Source organism: Bos taurus, chromosome 17 (genome assembly GCF_002263795.3).
Source record: "Bos taurus isolate L1 Dominette 01449 registration number 42190680 breed Hereford chromosome 17, ARS-UCD2.0, whole genome shotgun sequence".
In the NCBI taxonomy this organism is placed as follows: domain Eukaryota; kingdom Metazoa; phylum Chordata; class Mammalia; order Artiodactyla; family Bovidae; genus Bos; species Bos taurus.
In genome coordinates this window covers 55,302,872-55,323,347 of record NC_037344.1, presented here as the reverse complement: position 1 = coordinate 55,323,347, position 20,476 = coordinate 55,302,872, and the positions used below count along the sequence as shown (strand labels likewise).

Sequence of the window (20,476 nt, the reverse complement as noted above, 5' to 3'; positions counted from 1 at the left end):
GGGCAGGAGGAGAAGGGGAAGACAAAGGATGAGATGGCTGGATGGCATCACTGACTTGATGGACGTGAGTCTCAGTGAACTCACGGAGTTGGTGATGGACAGGGAGGCCTGGCATGCTGCAATTCATGGGGTCGCAAAGAGTCGGACATGACTGAGCCGACTGATCTGATCTGAAGCATAATTGAAGAGAAGGGAAGTGGACATATTCTCACCTAGGATTAGTAAATCAAGATTTTATTGTGTGCTCACCTCTGCACACAAGCTTATTGTGTGCTGAGCCCTATTCTATACTAAGTTAAAGAAGAAATCAGACACTTGGTATGTACTTAAAAAAAAAGAAAAGAAACCTTGGATTTAAAGCCTTAAGTATTTTGGTATTTTGAGGTTGGGATGTTGTTTGTTTGTTCACTCAGTCAGGTTTTCTAGTGGCTTGTGCAATTCCATTTAAAAAATAGAAGTATGTGCATGAGAGTTTGTAATTTGAGTCAGCCAAGTGGTTTGTCAACTTGGGAACAGCTGCTTTGGGGAGCTGAATATGGGCTCCTAAGGCAAGAGGATGGTGCTTTAAAATTGAAGGGAATAAAATTAGGCAGAGATGCTAGAGTGGTCAGCATGGCACCTTGTTGGTCTCAGGCAGTGGTCTTGAAAATTTAACAAGATAATCCTTTAAAGAAGAGGCCATTCACTATTCCAGTCGGTAGAAGAGAAAAGTGATGTGATTTGGCGGAAGCCCAGCCCAGAGTGGCCCAGAGCGAGCGGCCCAGAGCTCCACCAACTTGGTTTTCCCTTTGTCTCCAGCATGTACAAGGAATGCTGAGAGTATCAGAGAAAGGAGTTTGAAAACCATTGAGCACCTGAGTGTTCATGTGTATGGGGCTCTGGGAACCATTCTCAGGATCTAGGGACAGTGATTCCCTTAGTCTTAAATAAAGGCTTTTAAATTTAAATCATTGATTTAAATGGTTATTTTAAAAATGCTTATTTTAGTAACTGAATCTCCACCAGTAACTAGGTCTTCAGATGGGGAACTGCAGAGCCAGATACGGGGTTCACTTCTGTGGTAGCTGGTATTATCCTGGAGCTTAGCAGGCAAGGCCAACCTGTCACTTTATGCCAGGCTCAAGGGTCCCAGTTTCTGAACACGCGTACAATTGAGAAGAAATCAGGTCTCTTTCATTAAGGCGTAGTGTGTGCGTGCTCAGTCGTGTCTGACTCTTTGCAACCTCATGGACTGTAGCCCACCAAGATCCTCTATCCATGGAACTTTCCAGGCAAGAATACTGGAGTGGGTTGCCATTTCCTATGCCAGAGGATCTTCCCAATACAGGGATCGAACCTGCATCTCCTGTGTCTCCTGCACTGGCAGGCAAATTCTTTACCCATAGCAGCACTTGGGATGCCCCCAGCTTTACAATAATCTCTCTCGAAAAGTTCATGATGCAGTTCTTACAAGAACCTTCTATGCAACGGCAGTGCCTTTCTAGAGGGGCTTGATTGGAGTCCACATGGGAAGGAGGTACCTCTGACGGCACTCGAGAGGCAGAGCAGGGGTTGCTGCCACTCGGTGTGAAGTTTGGGTCTCCCCAGGAGGAGCACCAGCAATGCCATGCAGCCTCACTAATGAGTTTTTCTATGGGCTGTCCCAGTGTGACCACCTAAAGTGCTTTGTACAGACCCTTGAGAACTTAGCTCAGGATCCTCTCTGCCTTTTAAGATTCTTGAGGATTAACTGCATTCCCTAACACATGCCAATGGAAAGCAAATCAGAGGGCAGGAAAACTAAAAATGTGAAACTCTGTTTACTTCGAGGTAGGGATAAGGAGGCGGCCAAGGCAGCCGTAAATACAAAACCTGGAAAGGATATTTTGTGTTCTAGTAAAAGAGGTCAGTTAATGGGTGATGTAAGCCTTTTGTTCCTGCCTCTGTCCTTCTCCTGACCAGTCCTCTGTCCGTTGGCACACCCAACCATGGTGCACGTGCAAGGAGAAATGGCGATCATGAGTTTCACGGGCAGAGATTCTTGGTCATGGGACTCATAGAAAGTTAATGTAGGGGAGCAGAGGGGCTGAAGATTGAAACTCACTGTGGACTTCAATTACAATACTATTCCAGTCCCTCGATGCCTTAGGTAGTGCAGTTATTACAGCGTGAGCAATGGAAAATGAAGCTCATACCCATTTGAAGGTTCCTAGTGTTAGTGGGCCATGTATGAAGAGCATAGAGTAGGTCATCTATATAGGTGAATTCTCCTAGACACCACTTTTTTTCTGGAATTCCCTAAGTGGTCCAGTGGTTAGGACTTGGCAGTTTCACTGACAAAGGGAATGGGTTTAATCCCTGATCGAGGAACTGAAATCCCACAAGTTGCATGACAGCTTAAAAAAAAAAAAAGATAAATCTTTTCTTTTAAGCCTATAGCTCCATATATAAATTGCTGTTTTCCAGCTATAGATTGTGAACTGAGTTTGGTGGGCCACAGCTGGTATTTTTATTAAACAGCATGGGATAGATATCAGAGTGAATCACATTTAATATTACTTTGTGAAACTTCTGTTTCAGGAGTGTGTGTGTGTGTACACAAAGTGTTTCTTATTGCGGGCTAATGGTCAGAAATGGTTTTTAAATCACTGGTGTAAACCATCATAACATTTGTCTCTAGCAATATTAAAAACCTTTTTGAGGTCACTTAGTATTTTTCATCTTGATTTAAATATGTTTGGCTTATTGTCTTTAGTCACCAAAACATTGGTTTGGTTTCTTTTGATGGTTATTTCTGTCCTTTCCAGTTTCCCTGAACTGATTGGAGTAACTTTAAGAGAAAAAGGTCAAAAGGATCTTGTGGTCTTATTTTAAAAACAGTATTGAGGAGAAAATTAATAGTGAATAGAATTAGAGTAATTTGAAAGCTATTTTTATTTTTATGACATAGCAGAACTTTTAGAAATCTCCTTTTAATTGCATGTTCTTCCAACTTAATAATGTTGGCTCTAAAGTTAATTACTACAAAGCAGTTATTCTTATTTAAAAAAAAAAAGGGGGGTGGAGCAGTGCAGTTAGAGACCTGCTAGGCAGGCCATATGGCAAATGTTTAAAAAGAAAGCATTAAAAGTAGTGAGCTTTTTTCTGGCATGATGGATGTTGCATGAATGTATGCTGAGAGTTTAGATCTTGCCCAGAGGTCACTTTTCCTTTGTTATTGAGCTTTGGCCCACTGTCTGGTGCAGAGAGAGTTTTAGAACTTGGCTTTGAACCCAGACTTGGGGTCCAGTCCTGGACTCACATCACTCTAGCTGGGTGACCTTGGGGTGTATTGCCTCACCTTTCTCAAGCCTCAGTTTCTGTAAAAAGTTTATACACCTAAGTCATAGGCTTGTAATAAAGAATAAATGGAAAAAAGGGAATAAATGAGATACTACCTATAAGACACCTAGCCAATGCCTGAGCCATAGGATTTAAACTCTCAGTCACTTCCATTTCCTACTTGACCCACCTATCATGACCCACCTATCTTCTTCCTGTCTTTAGACCAGTGGTGTTGAGGCATACGTTTTTAAGACAATGTAACATGAATTCTTTCTGTAAATTGCCTCTATATAAACTCAATAAAATAAGAACTGCTTATGTTGCATGTGACTTCAGAGTACATGAGAATATTAATAGTGAGTTTGGAGGGGAAAGAATACCAAATAGCTAGAATCACCTGTTACAAGTACCTTTGGATTATTTGGATAATACAGTTGACCCTTAAACAGCATGGGTTTGACCTGCACTTACATGTGGATTTTTTGCAACAGATGCCTACTATAGCACTATAGGAACCACAAGTGGTTGAATCTGCAGATGCAGAACCTCAGATACAGAGCACTGATGATAAAGTTATACTCGGATTTTCAACTTTGAGGAGGGTTGAGTTCCTAACCCCCACGTCATTCAAGAGTCAAGTGTAATTTTAGAATATGATCTCAAGAGGTAAAAAACAGTAGTGAGTTAAGAATGGGAGATTCTTGTCCTCCTACACTGTTGATAGGAAAGTAAATTGGTGCAGTCACTACGGAAGACAGAATGGAGGTTCCTTAAAAAAATTTAAAAATAGAGCTACCATATGATCCTGCAATCCCACTCTTGGACATATATCTGAAAAAGACATAAACTCTAATCAGAAAAGATAAATGCACCCTGGTGTTCATAGCAGCACTATTTATAATAGCCAGTACAAATAGAAGAAACCTAAATGTTCATCAACAGATAAATAGATGAAGATGTGGTACATATATACACTGGAATACTACTCAGCCGTAAAAAAAAGAATGAAATAATGCCATTTGCAGTAATATAAATGGACCTAGAGATTATCGTATTAAATAAAGTAAGTCAAAGAAAGACACATATTGTATGATTATCAGTTACATCCAAATCTTAAAAAATAATACAAATGAATCTATTTACAAAATAGAAACAGGCTCACAGATATGGAAAATAAATTTATATTTACCATAGAGGATGGGAAGGGGAGTGTGGAATTAACTGATAGACACTACTCTATTTGAAATAGATAAGCAACAAAGATGTACTATATAACACGGAATCATATTCAATATCTTATAATAATTTATAATGGAAAATAATCTGAAAAATATATATGTATTACTGGATCACTTTGCTGTACACATGAAACTACCACAGTATTACAAATCAGCTACATTTCAATTAAAAGAAAAAAAAGAATGGGAGGTTCTGGTCTGGCCTCTTACAAAACCATCTCCTACTCTGTAGCCTGAAGCTCTTTACCTTCTAGCAGTTTCACTCAACATTCAGTAGCTTTTGATCCCTCTTCATCCTGGTTGAGAGAAATGGTAAGAAAAAAGAGAGTTCTCAAAATATTTACTCCTGTTGCAGAAATTCTTTCAGATAATGGTCTCACCTTTTCTAAGTTTGGTTTGTCAAAGTTAAAGACAAGTAGTCGGGAGGTGAAAATTGTAAAGTTAGCCCCAAAGGCCACACAGCTTTCTCTTTGAAATAAAACTGATCTCTGTTTACTCTTTCAGATTAACAACATGAAGACCAAATTTAAAGAAACAATTGAGAAATGTGATAGTCTGGAGCACAGACTAAATGATCTCCTGAAAGAAAAGCAGTCTGTGGAAAGAAAGTAGGTATAACTGACCTGTTCTTTTAATTAGCTGTTTTATCCTGACAGGCTCCATAAACAGAGAATCTCCTTTATTCCCAGGGACACACACTCATTATTGTCAAGTGTGTGTGTATGACCGAGTTTTCAAGGGTCTCTCTATATATGGAGCAGACCTACTGTGACTTGCTATTTACTAAAAAATTCAGTGTTTCATGCCAGATGGATGCCATGTGGAATACAGGGCTCTCTCCTGATGACAGTGCTTATGCTTGCACAAGTGTCTCCTATTTTTGCCTGTAGAAAGCTATCTCCCTTTGCCCAGAGCTTCTCTGAGCTGTGGTGACTGAGAAATGGCAGTTAGGAAAGATACTTAAATCTAAGCTGGAGATGGTGTGTCTTCTGGCTTTGCTTGGGAAATAAAGGCCAAAGATACTGAATATGGAGCAAAAAGCACATCAACAACATGGCAAGAACATTCTCTACTACTATTATTTGGGAAGATAATTGCTATTAAATGAAACTACTTTTCTAGCTTAAATTAGACTCACAAAAATAATTGGATTTTTTGCCTCCAGACAAATGGATAAAAAATAAAGGGGATAATTGTCCCTTAAGAAGGTTTTTTGGTTTGTGTTTTTTTAATCTTTTATTTTGGAATAAATTAAGGTTTACAAAAAGGTTGCAACGATGGTTATAAGAATTTCCATACACCTTTCACCTGTTTTCCCCCATAGCAAATAACTGGATATTTTTAGTAGTGTGGGTGTGTGTGTGTGTGTGTGGTAAAATCTGTGTTACTTAGATTTTGCCATATTAATCATTTTAAGTATACCAGTGTGTATACTTAAAATGTGTGTATACTGTGAGGTGTCTTCACGGTGTGTATACTGTGAGGTGTCCTCACAGTGTGCAACTATGATTCTAGAATTTTTCATCACTCCAACAAAAACTCTTCACCAAAGGGGTTAACTGTTGCGAACACAATACTACAACATAAATAGAAATAAAAATTAAAAAGTCTCTTATACTTTCAGTGCCCTAACTAATTGAACTGTTCCAAAGAATTTAAAGTTAAAACTGAAAGTTTTCTTTCACTCCCAACCTCTAGGATCTAATGCCTGATATGAGGTGGAGCTGATGTAATAATAATACAAAAAGTGCACAGTAAATGTAATGCACTTGAATCATCCTGAAACAATCTCCCCCGTCCCCCTTCACTTCCTGGTCCATGGAAAAACTGTCCTCCATGAAATCAGTCCCTGGTGCCAAAAAGGTTGGGGACCACTGATCTAGAGGTTCTTAATGGCACCAGTGAATACTTCTTGTTCCAGCTCTTTTACTGTACCTGTATAAACATCTCACATACATCTTTTTTCTACAAAAATTGAATAATATTAGGTATTCTCTTTGGTAAAATATTCTGTTTGGGAGGGTTTTTTTTTTTTTTCGTTTGGACTGGCGCAACTAGATCTATACCTTGTAACATGTATGAAAATCATAATAATTTTAACCAGTTCCCCTTGATGGACATGTTTTACTACTATAAACAATGTTGCAATAAGCACCTTTCTCCATATGTCATTTAGTGCAACCCTGAATATATTTATTTTATAGGATAAATTCTTGGAAGTAGAATAGCTATGTCAGAGGGCAGGTGAAATTTTAATTTTCATAGATGTTGCCAAGTTGACTTCCATTGAGTGTGTATCAGTTCACACTCCAGTGCCACCATGTGGGAGTGCCCCCTTTTCTCACATCTGAGCATTCTGATACATAAAAATGGTATTTCAAGTGGTGTTTTAATTTGTCATTCTTTACTTACAAGATTGAGCATCATATAAGGCACTCCCTCTTCTTGAAGACTCTTCTCCAGCAAATGCAGTGAGGTCAGAGCACTTGACTCTTTAAGAATGTCACTTTTCCTCATAACTTCTTTATCACAGTTATCATCTCTAAGCCACTCATGTAAACAATACAGAGAAGCAGTAGACATTCTATCATGAATCACAGAATAGTTTCTGTGATTGAAAAATCTCTGATCCTTAAATATTGTCCTGAAGCTACACTTGAGTTAACCGAAGCAGAATTCTGATTTCAGGTGGCTGTTGCAATGGCAGCAGACCCCTTGGCCATGGGAGCGAGGGGTCTGCCGTAAGTGGATTCTGAGGTCATGTTCTCTGTTCAGTCTCAGAGCAGAAAGGGGACTCTGTCAGCAAATGGAAAATGTCCATTGTCTCCCTTTGTTTTTGTGAAAGGTGCACTCAGCTAAACACTAAAGTGGCCAAACTCACCACGGAGCTCAAAGAGGAGCAGGAAATGAACAAGTGTTTGCGAGCCAATCAAGTTCTCCTGCAGAACAAGTTGAAGGAGGAGGAGAGGGTGTTAAAAGAGACCTGCGACCAGAAGGACCTGCAGATCACCGAGATCCAGGAGCAGCTGCGGGATGTCATGTTCTACCTGGAGACGCAGCAGAAAATCAACCATCTGCCCGCTGAGACCCGGCAGGAAATCCAGGAGGGACAGATCAACATTGCCATGGCCTCAGCCTCCAGCCCCCCGTCTTCTGGGGGCAGTGGGAAGCTGTCCTCCAGGAAGGGTCGCAGCAAGAGGGGCAAGTGATCTTCAGAGAAGTGCACTTCCCCAGGACTGTTCGCCCTGGCAGAGCGAGAGCATGCTGGGGCCTTCAGCTAACTATGAGGGTGGACCCTGAATAAGTATAAGTCAGGATCAAGCCACAGTTGTTCTGATCTTTCATTTGCTAGCGTGCGGTGTAACGACCGTAGAGGGTTGACGACCAGGAGAGTTGAGGGAAACAGGCAGTGTTTTCAAAGGTGGCTGCTTTTCTCAACCATGATAGTTCACTAACCTCAGACATTCTGATGACCATTTTGCCTTCATACTTGATAGATGCCCCAACGCTGCTGTGCATTTTTCCGTTGTATTTACTGAGTTGGTGTATTTGACTTTCAGTTAAGAGCTTGGATTTTTTTGTGTCCCCTGAAAGGTAATATTACCTCGCCCTAAGGCACCAAACCTGCCAGAATTCACAGCAGTTGCTTGAGAGAGAGGCTCCTGTTGGCCACTAAGGATTTATGAAAACGCCCTAGCATTAATCTCATATCATTGGCATCACTTCTTGCCTCTGGGGAATTGAAGAAATAGTTAAATGTTACATGAAAAGAGGCTAGGTCTGTAAACCCAGCACTGGCTTGTCACCAGCAGCCATCTCCTCTTGCTCTAGGCCTCGCCAGGAAAAACAAACAGCCCCCGGGCAGACTGAGTAGACCCAGTGTAGGAAAAATGGTGACGTCCCCACTTTGTTTATTTTTGATGCCTCCACAGCTCATTATGAACCTCAGAGAAGGAGGCTTAATTTTTGCTTTAAGACTCAATCTCAGTGGATTTCCTAGCATCGCAAGAATAAACAGGCAGATTTATCGTCGATGTGAAAAGGTATGAGCAAGGCCTCTGACTGGCTGACTGTATTTTGTTGGGATCAGTATTTTCTGAGTGTTTACAAAAAACGGCTACGTGTTTAGGTTGTGACTAGAAGAAGCTTGGGCAGATCTGCAGTTATGCTTTCAAGATATATCCAAAAGGCTGTTGCTAAATTCAAAAATTAGAATTTTAACAGAGGCCCCTTTAAAACAGTCATGTAATGCTTATATGGGCCAACAGAGGGTCTGTGTACTTTTTCTAGAAACAGAAATGTCAAAAAAAAAAAAAAAAACTCACAATATGTGATAATTAAACAAAATTAAAGTAAGACCCGTGTTGGAATTTAGCTTCCAAAAGAGGTGGCTGTATAGGTTAACAAGAGACACTGTTAAATGACAGATTTTCTTTTCTGTTTTTATAATTAGACAAAGTTTTCAAATGATCACACTTCAGAACTGGTTTTTAGCCTAGGATTAGGCCTCATCCTCCAAAAGTCTTCATGTCACCTGTTCACACACCAACTGTATGGCTAATCACCATGCGTTTCTGTGGGGTCTGCCACAGCATTTCCCAAAGAACCTTCTCTGTAACTCTGCAACATGAATGTACTCAGACATTCTCAATTTCTTCTTAGGGCAAACCAATTCCACAAGTCCCCCTTGGACTTTATATATATATATATATACACACAGGTATCTTAAAGCAAAAGTGGGAATGGGAAGCTAACCTAATTCTCTTTCCTATAGAGATTCTATTTTATTTAAAATCTATTTTTACACTAGTTAGAATCCTGCTTTTTTGACCAAGTACTTGTCGTGCATGTCTGACCTTGCAGAAGCTGGGGTGGATCGTAGCATACTAATTAAGAGAATTAGAAGTAGTTGACAAAGCTTGCTTGCTCCTCATTTCTCTGTGATCACCTCTTGTCAAGCAGCTCTACCACCACTGGGAGAACAGATTTTTCTCAGTAAAGGTGAGATAAACACTCTGAAAGGCTGTGCCCAGAGGAAGGAGCAAATAGGCAAATGTTTCCAAACTACTTGAAGGTTTAAAAAAAAAAATGTTCCAGAAAAAAATCTTGTCAAGCTATGTAAAGAAAATGTTTTAAAAAAAAACAGTCAATGAGTCATGTTTGAATTTGACAAAATTACATAAGGTAGAAACTCTTAGTGTTTTCTGCAGGATGGAAATGAACCACTTAACATATCCATACTACCTTGAAATTGCATTAAAATAACCAAACTTGGAAATGATCCTGCCATGTGTGAAATCTGTGTCTCTCTGGTGGTTATTTTGCTTGGGGGCTTGTACCTGAATCATCTAAGAAAAAGTAACTGAACCAGATAGAGAAGAAGGTTCTCTGAATTGGGAGGCTCGGGTTAAGAGAAGACCCAGACGCACCATTCTCTTACAAACTATGGTAAAAAAAAAAAAAAACAACAGTCAATTTCTACACCCAAGACTTTTTTCCAGGCCCTCTACAGAGCTAGGGTGGTTTTGTTTTTGAAAACTGTCATAAATGTGACTCGTTTCAGGATCCACCGTGTAAGATAGAGCACTGAAGCGACTCCCCGCTCCCTGCTTGCTCAGTAAAGTTGCTCTCGGCTGAAAAAGGGATTTAAACGGGCCAGTCAGTAAGAATGTGGAGAACTTGGCAAATCACAAATGAACAACCTTCTGTCACTACTTGGAAACCTCTCTCCTGGTGCACTCGGGGTATACAAGCTACAAATACTACCCGTAAAATTTGGCTGCAGTGTGTGAGGCCACATTGCTTGGGCTGGTGGCAGATTTTGGCTCGTTGTGATAAAGTCCATGGGCTAATCTGGAAAAGAAAAGTCACTCTTACAACATTTGAGGAAAGCTGTTTTGTTTCCTCCAGGATAAAGCTGATTTAACTCTATTGCAGTGATTCTGCTGTGTTACTTCCCTCTTGGCAGCAGAAGGGAAGATTTTCAGGAACTTTTCTTGAGATCTAGCTCCTGTTCTTTAATGGCGCTGGGGGGTACATCTAAACCACCCAGAGACCTGGCCAGCATCTGAAGCAAGTTTAGGAAGCCACCGAGTGTTCTCTGGCAGGCCTCTGCTGCTGGCCAGTCTTCATTCTTGCCTGTGAAAATTCCTGAAATGGGAGTCCTAGAATTCTCTGTAGTGGCTACACCAACAGATGCAGCTTTTAAAGTTAAGATTTTTAAATGACAAAGTCATAATAGCCTGTCCTCTGAGGAACCCTGAGTTCTACCCCAGAGCCAAAGCCCAATCTCCTCTGCGATGTGAAGTTATCTCCCCCCAAGGCAGTACTGTGGTCAGCCTGCAGCAGGCAAAAAGCATGCTTTGCATTTGTGCAGTAGGGCACTTCAGGGAAGTTATATAAGACTTTTTACTTTTTTGGGGGGCGGGGGGAGAGAGTGTGGTCTCTTTATCCTGATTAATGTCATAACTTCTTTACACCCTCTTCTCATTTTCTGAAGGTAGTGGTAACCATTTACCACCTGATGGTAACCCTTTTTCTTGCTTCCCTGAAACTTACGAGCCCTCCCCAGAATGCTGTCATTTAGGACAAGTTTCTATCAGACATGAATTTTGAAAGCTGGACTTCTAGAGGCGAAAACTATTTCAGAACCATTTTAGCTAGTGTACCTTTCCAGGACATTGAGCAGCCTCTCACTGTAATTCTGGAAGCTTATAAGAGCCCGAAAGGTGGTCTGCAGTTGGTTTTTAATCTGGATTTTGAATTCTTTCTACCTTAAGGCCAGGAAGAGATGAACAGTCTGTCGTGTTATACACAATGACTGTGGCCTTGGGGGCCTAATATTGAACTTCTTTGGGGCAGAAACTTCTCACTAGAACGCAGCTGCGCTGGTGCAGACACTTGTTACCCTAAGGCTAATTACCATTTCCGTAGTGTAGTGGTTATCAAGTTCACCTCACAAGGCTAATTACCAAGGACACAACATGAACTAAATCAGCTTTGCTTCTTTTCAGACTGTTCTAAATCCTCAATCCAAAACTCCTTTCAGATCCAGCATATCTTGAAATAAGAGAGGTTTGTCTGGGACTGGGGAAAGGGAGGGTCCATCAAAGGGTGAAATCACCAGCAAAATCTTGGACCATGAAGGTGCTTGACACCTAGGATGAATCTACCCTAGCACAACACAGCTGACTCTAAAAAAAAATCAGAGTGAGGGACTTCCCTGGTGGTCCAGTGGCCAAGACTCTGCACTCTCAATGCGGGGGGCCTGGGTTCGATCCCTGGTCAGGGAACTAGGTCCCACAAGCCACAACTAAAAGATACCGCTTGCTGCAACAAGTTCCCGTGCAGACGAAAAAAAAAAATGAGTCTATGGCACTGAATCGGAAAAACAGTTCTGACTTGCCCTCTGTGGAGACGTCTTCTGCCATCTTCTGCTGGGAAGAAGCTGCAAGTCCCAGAACAAACCTACTTGATTTGTTTCCTCATTTAAAAAGAACAATTGAGATCCCGCCAGCTATATGGATTCCTGATTCTAAATTCTTCATTCTTTGGTTGTGGCCCAACGGGCTAAAAGTTCAGACTTTTCCCTGGAGGGCCGAGAGAGGGCGAGTGCCATTAAGAGAAGGTGTTTCCACCACTTGAGAAACTTGCTTGTATCACTTACATCATTACCATTGTGCTTAACACCAGCAGGCTGAGGTGCTAAATGGAAAAGAAGGAACGCAAGCTAATTTCTGGGCAGAAGAACAGATCACAGAGAAAGACCTAGAAGTGAAGAAGAAGAAATGGAAATTTTCAGAAGGAATCAAGAGAGTTGCTGGCTTGGAGACACTCCAGCGGACAGCAAATTGGAACTTATCGCACAAAGCCAGCGGGTCCTGCAGCAGCATTCTCCTGGAATTATCTTTTGTGAAGAATCTAGCCCTCATCGTAGCCGTGTCCACTCACACATCCTGATTAGTTTATGCATGCTTGGAAACTCTGAGCCCAAAACCGCTCGCCAAAGTGACCGCAACAGAAGAGCCACGTCATGACTCCCCCACCTCCCCACTCCACCTGTCCTTGGGGAAACAAATGAAAAGCCTGCTTTCGAAACGCACGCCCCAGGAAAACAGCCTTTCGGTTGCATTTGTTTCTATGCTGTGCAAAATCAACACTGACTGGCTTTGATCCCAAACAGGGCCAACTGCGGACACTGAGATTTCTGCAGCCTTCGGCAGCCCTCCCCACCCCCAGCACATTCAACTTCAATTACGTGGGAACAGGCCCGGGGCCGGGGGCTGCCGCCAGATTCTCCTGGCCCAGCTTAGGAGGCCCCGTGCTGTGGCCCAGAATCTTTCCTAAAAGTCTCTGCAGGATTGCTCGGTCTCTGCCAATCCTGCACTTTCTGTTTGGCTAGATTCCTGGCTCTGTTTGATCAGAGTCAGGCGAAGGCTCTCTCCTGCTCCTTTTCCTCCTGTATGCCGGGATCTCCTCTCCCTGCAATCCCACGGCCTCTCACAGTTTTATGTAAATAAAGACATCCTGCTGCTTTTCAGAAACAGAATAATCCCCCAAAGATGACCCACACCATGCAGTCCTCAGCAAAGGGCTGCCTTTTTGATGAACTCTGTTCAAACACTTTTCACCTGCTGAGATAATATTCTTGTACAAAGAGAGGTAATTAATGTCAAAGAATCCTGATTGGATTATTGTTGGCTCCTGTGAACCCAAGTAGACAGGGAAAAACCTAAAACATTGTAAAGTTTAAAAAAAAAATTAAAAAATGAATTATGGTAGGAAAAAAAAAAACCATTAAACTAAAACAACACCCCTCTGAGAGACCTCTTTTCCAGCCCTGGTTACCCCAAGTAGAAATCCAGAGGGGCAGACCCCAAATCTGTTTTCTTTGGTAGGACCCAGAGCTGACAGAGTCACTTTGCTCTTGCCAAGAATCAGAAGCGGAAGAAAGTCCTGTCTTTGCTGAGGTGTTTGTTTCCAAGGCAAGCTCGCATTTGTTGAATTCCAAACCATGTACCAAATTACAGTTGCTGTGTCGGGTGCTTTCCGTGTACTCAGCGCGCGCCTGTAAAGTAGGTAGTTACCCCATTTTACAAATCAGGAAACCAGGGCTCAGCGGCGGACATTTCAGCATTGACATGAGGTGACATAGCTGATACACGTGACAAGGGCAGCTCCCCATTTCAGCACTGTTTGACCCCCAAATCTGGGCTCCTTGCTACTCCTCTCCACTGCTCCCCTAATGTTGGAAACTGGGGACAAAGGACATGGCCCCCAATTCCTGTTTTGTGGTTGCCTTGGGAAAAGAGCAGAGTATTGGCTTAAGACTACTTTTGTGTGAGGACTGTAGTTCTGTCCGCCCACCCTCTGCAAGCCTTGCCCTCTCCTCATGGAACTGTCTGACTTCTCTCTGGCTCTTTCCCACTCAGGCCGGGCCTGAGCCAGAGCTGATAAAGGAGAGAGAAAACTTCACCAGTACTTCCCCCCATTCCACCCAAGGGCAGACTCTGGGAAATTGCCTCTCGTGGCCCTCTTCATTCAGGGGGCTCAGGGCCCAGGCCACACCAAGCAAGTAAGCTGACATCTCAGTTCATTTACATGGAGCTTCCCTAGCTGGAAAAGTTGCTTCTGGAACAAAACTATCTAGACCCTGAGGAGTCCTTTCTTTGAGCGTGTAGACTCAGTTACTGCCCCCAAAGGCACAGTCAGACAGGCATAAACAGGCTAACTGGAAACTTTAAATTCTGGAGGGATCAGCTTAATTTGTGGCTTCGATTTATTACAGAATAAATAGGAGAGAGAGAAAACCTAGAACAAGATTTTTATAAACTACTGAGGGATATAAAGCAGTGTTAATTTGGTAGGTATAGACTGATGTGTGTACAAATGTCTTCCAAAAGCTTTTTCTGTTTTTTTTTTTTCTAATTGAAATATAGTGATTTACCATGGTGTGTTAATTTCTGCTGTTCAGCAAAGTGATTTATACATATATGCATTTTTTAATACTTTTCCATTATGGTTTATCTCGAGGTATTAAATATAGTTCCCTCACTTTCACTTTTCACCTTCATGCCTTAGAGAAGAAAATGGCAACCCACTCCAGGGTTCTTGCCTGGAGAATCCCAGGGACGGGGGAGTCTGGTGGGCTGCCGTCTCTGGGGTTGCACAGAGTCGGACCCGACTGAAGCGACTTGGCAGCAGCAGCAGTGCAATATTATACAATAGGACCTTGTTGTTTATTCTATATCCAACTTTATTTCTTTTATATTATCACAAGTCAAATTCAATTTGAGAGATTCAAAACCAATTTTTGTTATGTAACTCACATCTCCACTTATTTCTACTTATCCTATTTACAATTATGTATTCTAAGTGCTATAAAACAATAGTAAGAGCTTTCTCTTTTAAAATACACAAGTAGGGGACTTCCCTGGTTGTCCAGTGGCTAAGACTCTGTGCTCCCAATGCAGGGGGTGCACGTTCAATCCCTGTTCAGGGAAGCAGATCCCATATGTTGCAACTAAGACCCAAGGCAGCCAAATAAATAAAAATAAAAACTAAATATTTTTTCAAAAGAAGATGAATTGGGAAGGGCAATAAGAAGAAGGCACAGAAATGCCGTGGGATTCAGAAGAGGGCAGGATAACTGGGCATGGAGAGGCTGTGGGGACAAGGCCTTGGTTGAGATGGACCTTGCCTACCCTGCATCCTCTGTGGAGCTCTAAGACCAGTGTGGAAAGTGTTGTCTTGAGCAAATTCTATCTGAGTTACAGGAGAATGAGGATGCCTCCAGCTACAAGTAATAGAATCTCAACTCAAAATGGCTTACACAATAAGAGATTAATTATTTCACAAAACAAGGATGGAGGCAGGTCAAGTTCTGGATTGGTTAATGAGCAGCTCAACAACCTCACCAAAGAACTGGTGCAGAAGCCCTCCCAAGAGACTCCCCCAAACTCCTTGAGGACAATCATGATTTACCTCCCAAGATTGGGGGTAGGCCTCACCAGCCCAGAAACTCAAACAAGGTGAATATCTGGATAACTGTACTGCTCTCTTAGCAAAGAGATGAATCATGATTGCTCCTAGTTGATGGTACCAATCCTATTCCCTTGTGCAAGAGATTGGTCAGAGATGGTCATGGGACTTGATTTTGGCCAGTGAGATGGAGAAGGAAATTTGCCAGAGATTTCTGGAAAAGATTTTACCCTCTGAAATGAAAAGCATGAAAATGAGAAAGCTGTTTTTGCTCCTGCCCTCTTCCTTCTTTCCTTCCTTCCTTCTGAGAATGCCTCTGTGTGAGGATATGACACTTGGTTTCACAGCAGCCAGTTTGTGACCCAGAGGGACAATGTTGCTGACATGCTGAGGATGGCAGAGCAGAAAGAGAGAAAGAACCTGGGCCCCTAGCATGCAGGGAGAACCAACCTTGGAATTACTTATCTTTAGACAGCTAATACATGCAATAAACAACTTTGACCTTGTAAGTCCCACTAGTAGGGTGTTCTATTACTTATAGACAAATGCCTTTCTAATAGATAAGAGTCTCCAACTCTCTGTCTAAACTTATTGCCCTGTATATATCACACATTCCTTCTTTGCTGGTAATAAATACATTTGGGGCTGGTGGTGACCATCTTTTCTCCCATGTGGAAAGAGACCACATGAGAATAAAATCAATGCAGAAAAAAGCAAAGGCGGGGGTGGGGGGGCCAGTCCCTGATGTCACTGTCTGAGCCTCTGGATTAGCTGTGCCTGAAGTCAGCCCTACTCCTGGACTTCGCAGTTACATAAGCCAATAAATTCCATTCCCTTATTTATCTATTCTCTCAATCCAGGTCCTCTTGACTTCCTGTCACTGAAAGAGTCTTGATTAATATACAGTGCCCCGAAGTGCCACTTCAGGGCCTTCCCTCACATCGCAGATGATCATAAAGTATTTGTCAGGGAGATGAATTCACTACTTTCTCTCCTCATCTCTGCTTTCCAGACTTCTGAATGCTAACCCTGTCAGTATCATCGGTATCGCCTCCGCAAAAGTAGGGCAGGAGAGCTGGAAGGAGGAGATGCCTGGCACTTCAGGGCAGTGAGAAGTCACCTTCCTGGGTTTCCATAGCATAAGGAGTGTTACATCATGACGCCTTACAGAGGTAAAACCAGCATTGAAAAGCATTAGTTGCTCAGTCGTGTCCGACTCTTTGTGACCCCATGGACTGTAGCCTACCAGGTTCCTCTGTCCATGGAATTCTCCAGGCAAGAATACTGGAATGGGTTGCCATTCCCTTCTCCAGGGGATATTCCCAACCCAAGGATTGAACCCAGGTCTTCCACACTGCAGGCAGATTCTTTACCATCAGAGCCACCAGGGAAGCCCAAGGCCAAGTTCAGGGGTGGACCTTGGGGACTGTTGTTCCACAACTACCATCTCACTAACTGCCCAGAACTTTCTGCCTGCAGTTGGGTTTCTTCCAGGTGGAGGGGGATGGGAGCCCCAGGGCCCCAGAGAGCCCCAGGCGCTGCCCACACCAACTCTTGGGCGCCTTCTCTCTCTAGCCTCCATGAAAAATCCCAGGATTTCATTCTCTTTAGCCCAGGCTGGACCACACGCCCCTATCTGCAATGACCACTCTGGCTCTGACTGGCCAGACCTATTCCATGTGCCAGGGTGCTGTGGTCTGTGGGCCCTTGTCACTACCTTGTGTGGGGAAAGGGAGTTTCCCAAAGGAAGGCAGGCTGGGAGCTGTTATGCAAACAAAGGGTCAGGAATGTCCACTGGGTAGATGAAACAGCTGACGTCCATCATAAAGCCAACCCTCTACAAACTGGAACTTAAGAAATCTTAATGCATTTCACTAGCAGTTGTTGGATTCAGCAAATATTATTTTTTGCACTCCATTAAATGCCACAAGTTATGTGTTAGGAGTCTGGGGCAATAAAAATGATCAAAGTCTTCAAAGACTTCAGGTGATCAGATCAAGTGATCAAACAAGTGATCTGATAATGTAAACCAGCTACTGTGATTCACTGTCATAAAATGCTATGCTCTGGAGACAGGAAAGAAAGGCTGTGCTTCATTCTACTTGGTTTGGGGGTGAAGAGAAGCTACAAAAAAGAAGTGCAATTTGAGACAAGCCTTGACATTAAAGCGCACAGACTGGCAGGGGAAAGGGATAGGCTGGGGTCCTTCAGCAGAGAGCAAAGGAACAGAGGGGAGGAAGTGCCTGGTAGATCCTGAGAACAGCAGGGGATGCCCAGCTGCATAGAGCAGGGGTGCCATGTGTTTGGGTGACATGTAGAGTAGTGGGCCCTCAAAGATGTCCATAATCTAACTCTCTGAACCTGTGTAAGTCACCTTATTTGTTAGGGACTGTTATCATCTCCATTTTATAGATGAGGTAACTAAGAAATTCAAGAGTGAGGAGCTCCCTCTCAGTGGTCCAGTGGCTAAGACTGATGCTTCCCATCCAGGGGGCATGGGTTAGATCCCTGGTCAGGGAACTAGATCCCACATGCCACATAGTGGGGTCAAAAATACATAATAAAGAAAAATGAAATAATTTGTCCATGATCACCTGGCTATCAAAGAGTAGAACTAGCATTCAACCCAGGCAACCTGGACTTGGGAATGAAGTGATGCTGGCCAAGGACTTGCAGGTCTGAAGGTTCTGTAGGAATTCTAGTGGAAATGAGTGGCAGGCAGCTGATGGGATGAGCCCTGAGCTCAGAGCAGGAAAGATTTGGGGATTCTTCACTGTACATGTGTGGCCAGAGCCATGGGTATAAAACTGTGGTGTTAGAGAAGACTCTTGAGAGTCCCTTGGACTGCAAGGAGATCAAACCAGTCAACCCTAAAGGATATCAACCCTGAATGTTCTTTGGAAGGACTGATGCTGAAACTGAAGCTCCAATACTTTGGCCACCTCATGAGAAGAGCTCACTCATTGGAAAAGATCCTGATGCTGGGAAAGACTGAAGGCGGGAGGAGAAGGGGATGACAGAAGACGAGATGGTTGGATGGCATCACTGACTCAATGGACATGAGTTTGAGCAAGCTCCGGGAGATGGTGAAGAACAGGGAAGCCGGGCGTGCTGCAGTCCATGGGGTCACAAAGAGTCAGACACAATTAAGCGACTGAACAACAACCATAGTGGGTGTAAAAAAGAATGCCCGAAAGAGAATGTAGATGTGAGATGACGTGAAGGCTTAAGACAGAGCCTGGATAACAGTGGCAGTTGGGCAGGAGTGAAAGAAACAGGAAAAGAAGATCCTGAGAGGTCAGAAGAGGCCCAGTTGGGTAGATGTCCAGAAACCACTCTTATCAGGGGAACAGGAAATGGTGGTCAGTGGTATAGCGCGTAGGCAAGAGGCCAAGAAGTATAGGGACAGAAGGAAGGCCACTACACTAGATATTGGGGCATTGATGGCCACTGGAGCCCTTTGAGTGGACTGGCAGGGCTGGAGGCTTGGTTATCCAGGACTGAGGAGGGTACAAAAAGTCAGGAAGTGGAGCAGGCCGTGTAGACTAGAATTCTGGCAACCAGAGGAAGGAGAGTGATCTGCAGAAGCTCAAGGGAGATGAGAATGTTTTGTCGTGTTTGTAGGTTGGAGGAGACTTGGACATGTTTACAGGAAGCAGCAAGAGATGTAAAAAGTTAGGTGGAGATATGTTGCTTTCACTTTCTTCTCCTAAGTGCAGTTTTCCTTTGGGGAACTGTATTTCCCTCACTTCTTCATCCATAGCCTGCTCCTACTCTCGAAGTAGTCATGTGACTCAGGCCTGGCCAGTCAGGATGTTCTAATCTCCCAGCCACAGTGATAGGTTCATGAAAGAACATGTGACTCAGTTCTGCCTGATAAGCATTGGCCCCAGGACTTTTTTAATTAATTTTTTAATTGAAGGATAATAGCTTTACAGAATCTAGTTGTTTTCTGTCAAACTTCAACGTGAATCAGCCATAGGTATACATATATCCCCTCCCTTGTGAACCTCCCTGCCATCTCCCTCCCCATCCCACACCTCTAGGTTGATATACAGCCCCTGTTTGAGTTTTCTGAGCCATACAGCAAATTCCCATTGGCTATCTATTTTACATGTGGTAATGTAAGTTTCCATGTTACTCTTTCCATACATCTCACTGTCACTTCCCCTCTCCCCACGTCCATAAGTCTATTCGCTATGTCTGTTTCTCCATTGCTGCCCTGTATATAAATTCTTCAGTACCTTTTTCAAGATTCCATATATATGAGTTAGAATATGATATTTATCTTTCTCTGACTTAGTTCACTTTGTATAAGAGGTTTTAGGTTCATCCACCTCATTAGAACTGACTCAAATGCATTCCTTTTTATGGGTGAATAATATTCCATTGTGTATATGTACCACAACTTCTTTATCCATTAATCTGTCGATGGACATCTAGGTTGCTTTTATGTTCTAGCTATTGTAAATAGTGCTGCAATGAATACTGGGATACATGTGTCTTTTTCAATTTTGGTTTCCTCAGGGTATATGCCTAGGAGTAGGATTGCTGGGTCATATCATGGTTTTATTCCTAGTTTTTTAAGGAATCTCAGCCCCAGGACTTTTGCTAGAATCCTGTCTTCAGGGATTGCCAAGCTGGTCAGAGTGAAAACCTGGATCTACAAGGGGTCATCTTTGCTACCATGGAAAGAGGACCTGCCTGGGAGTGGAGTCAACACAGATGATAACAGAGCTGAGAAATGGAGAGGGACTAAGTCCCAGTGACACTGTTTGGGACCCCAAGTCTAAAGGTCCATATAGTCAAAGCTATGGTTTTTCCAGTAGTCTTGTACAGATGTGAGAGTTGGACCGTAAAGAGGCTGAGCACCAAAGAATGGATGCTTTCAAATCGTGATGCTGGAGAAGACTCTTGAGAGTCCCTTGGACAACAAGGAGATCAAACCAGTCAAC

The 20,476-nt window shown here is 42.9% G+C and overlaps 2 protein-coding genes and 1 non-coding gene across 3 annotated transcripts in view; 2 read left to right on the top strand and 1 right to left on the bottom strand.

Annotated features, from left to right (window-relative positions):
* BRAP (BRCA1 associated protein) overlaps positions 1-8,845 on the top strand; it is a gene marked incomplete at its 3' end in the record, with an annotated part of 30,613 nt that extends 21,768 nt beyond the window's left edge. Inside the window, 2 exon segments of the mRNA NM_001099008.1 lie at positions 5,046-5,149; positions 7,387-8,845. Of these exon segments, the coding sequence (NP_001092478.1) occupies positions 5,046-5,149; positions 7,387-7,750 (468 nt within the window).
* Positions 1-20,476, bottom strand: part of ACAD10 (acyl-CoA dehydrogenase family member 10) — a 109,422-nt gene that overhangs the window by 66,309 nt on the left and 22,637 nt on the right. The window lies entirely within an intron of this gene.
* On the top strand, positions 11,761-11,833 carry TRNAE-CUC (transfer RNA glutamic acid (anticodon CUC)). The gene has a single exon. It is a non-coding gene; the product is annotated as a tRNA-Glu (tRNA).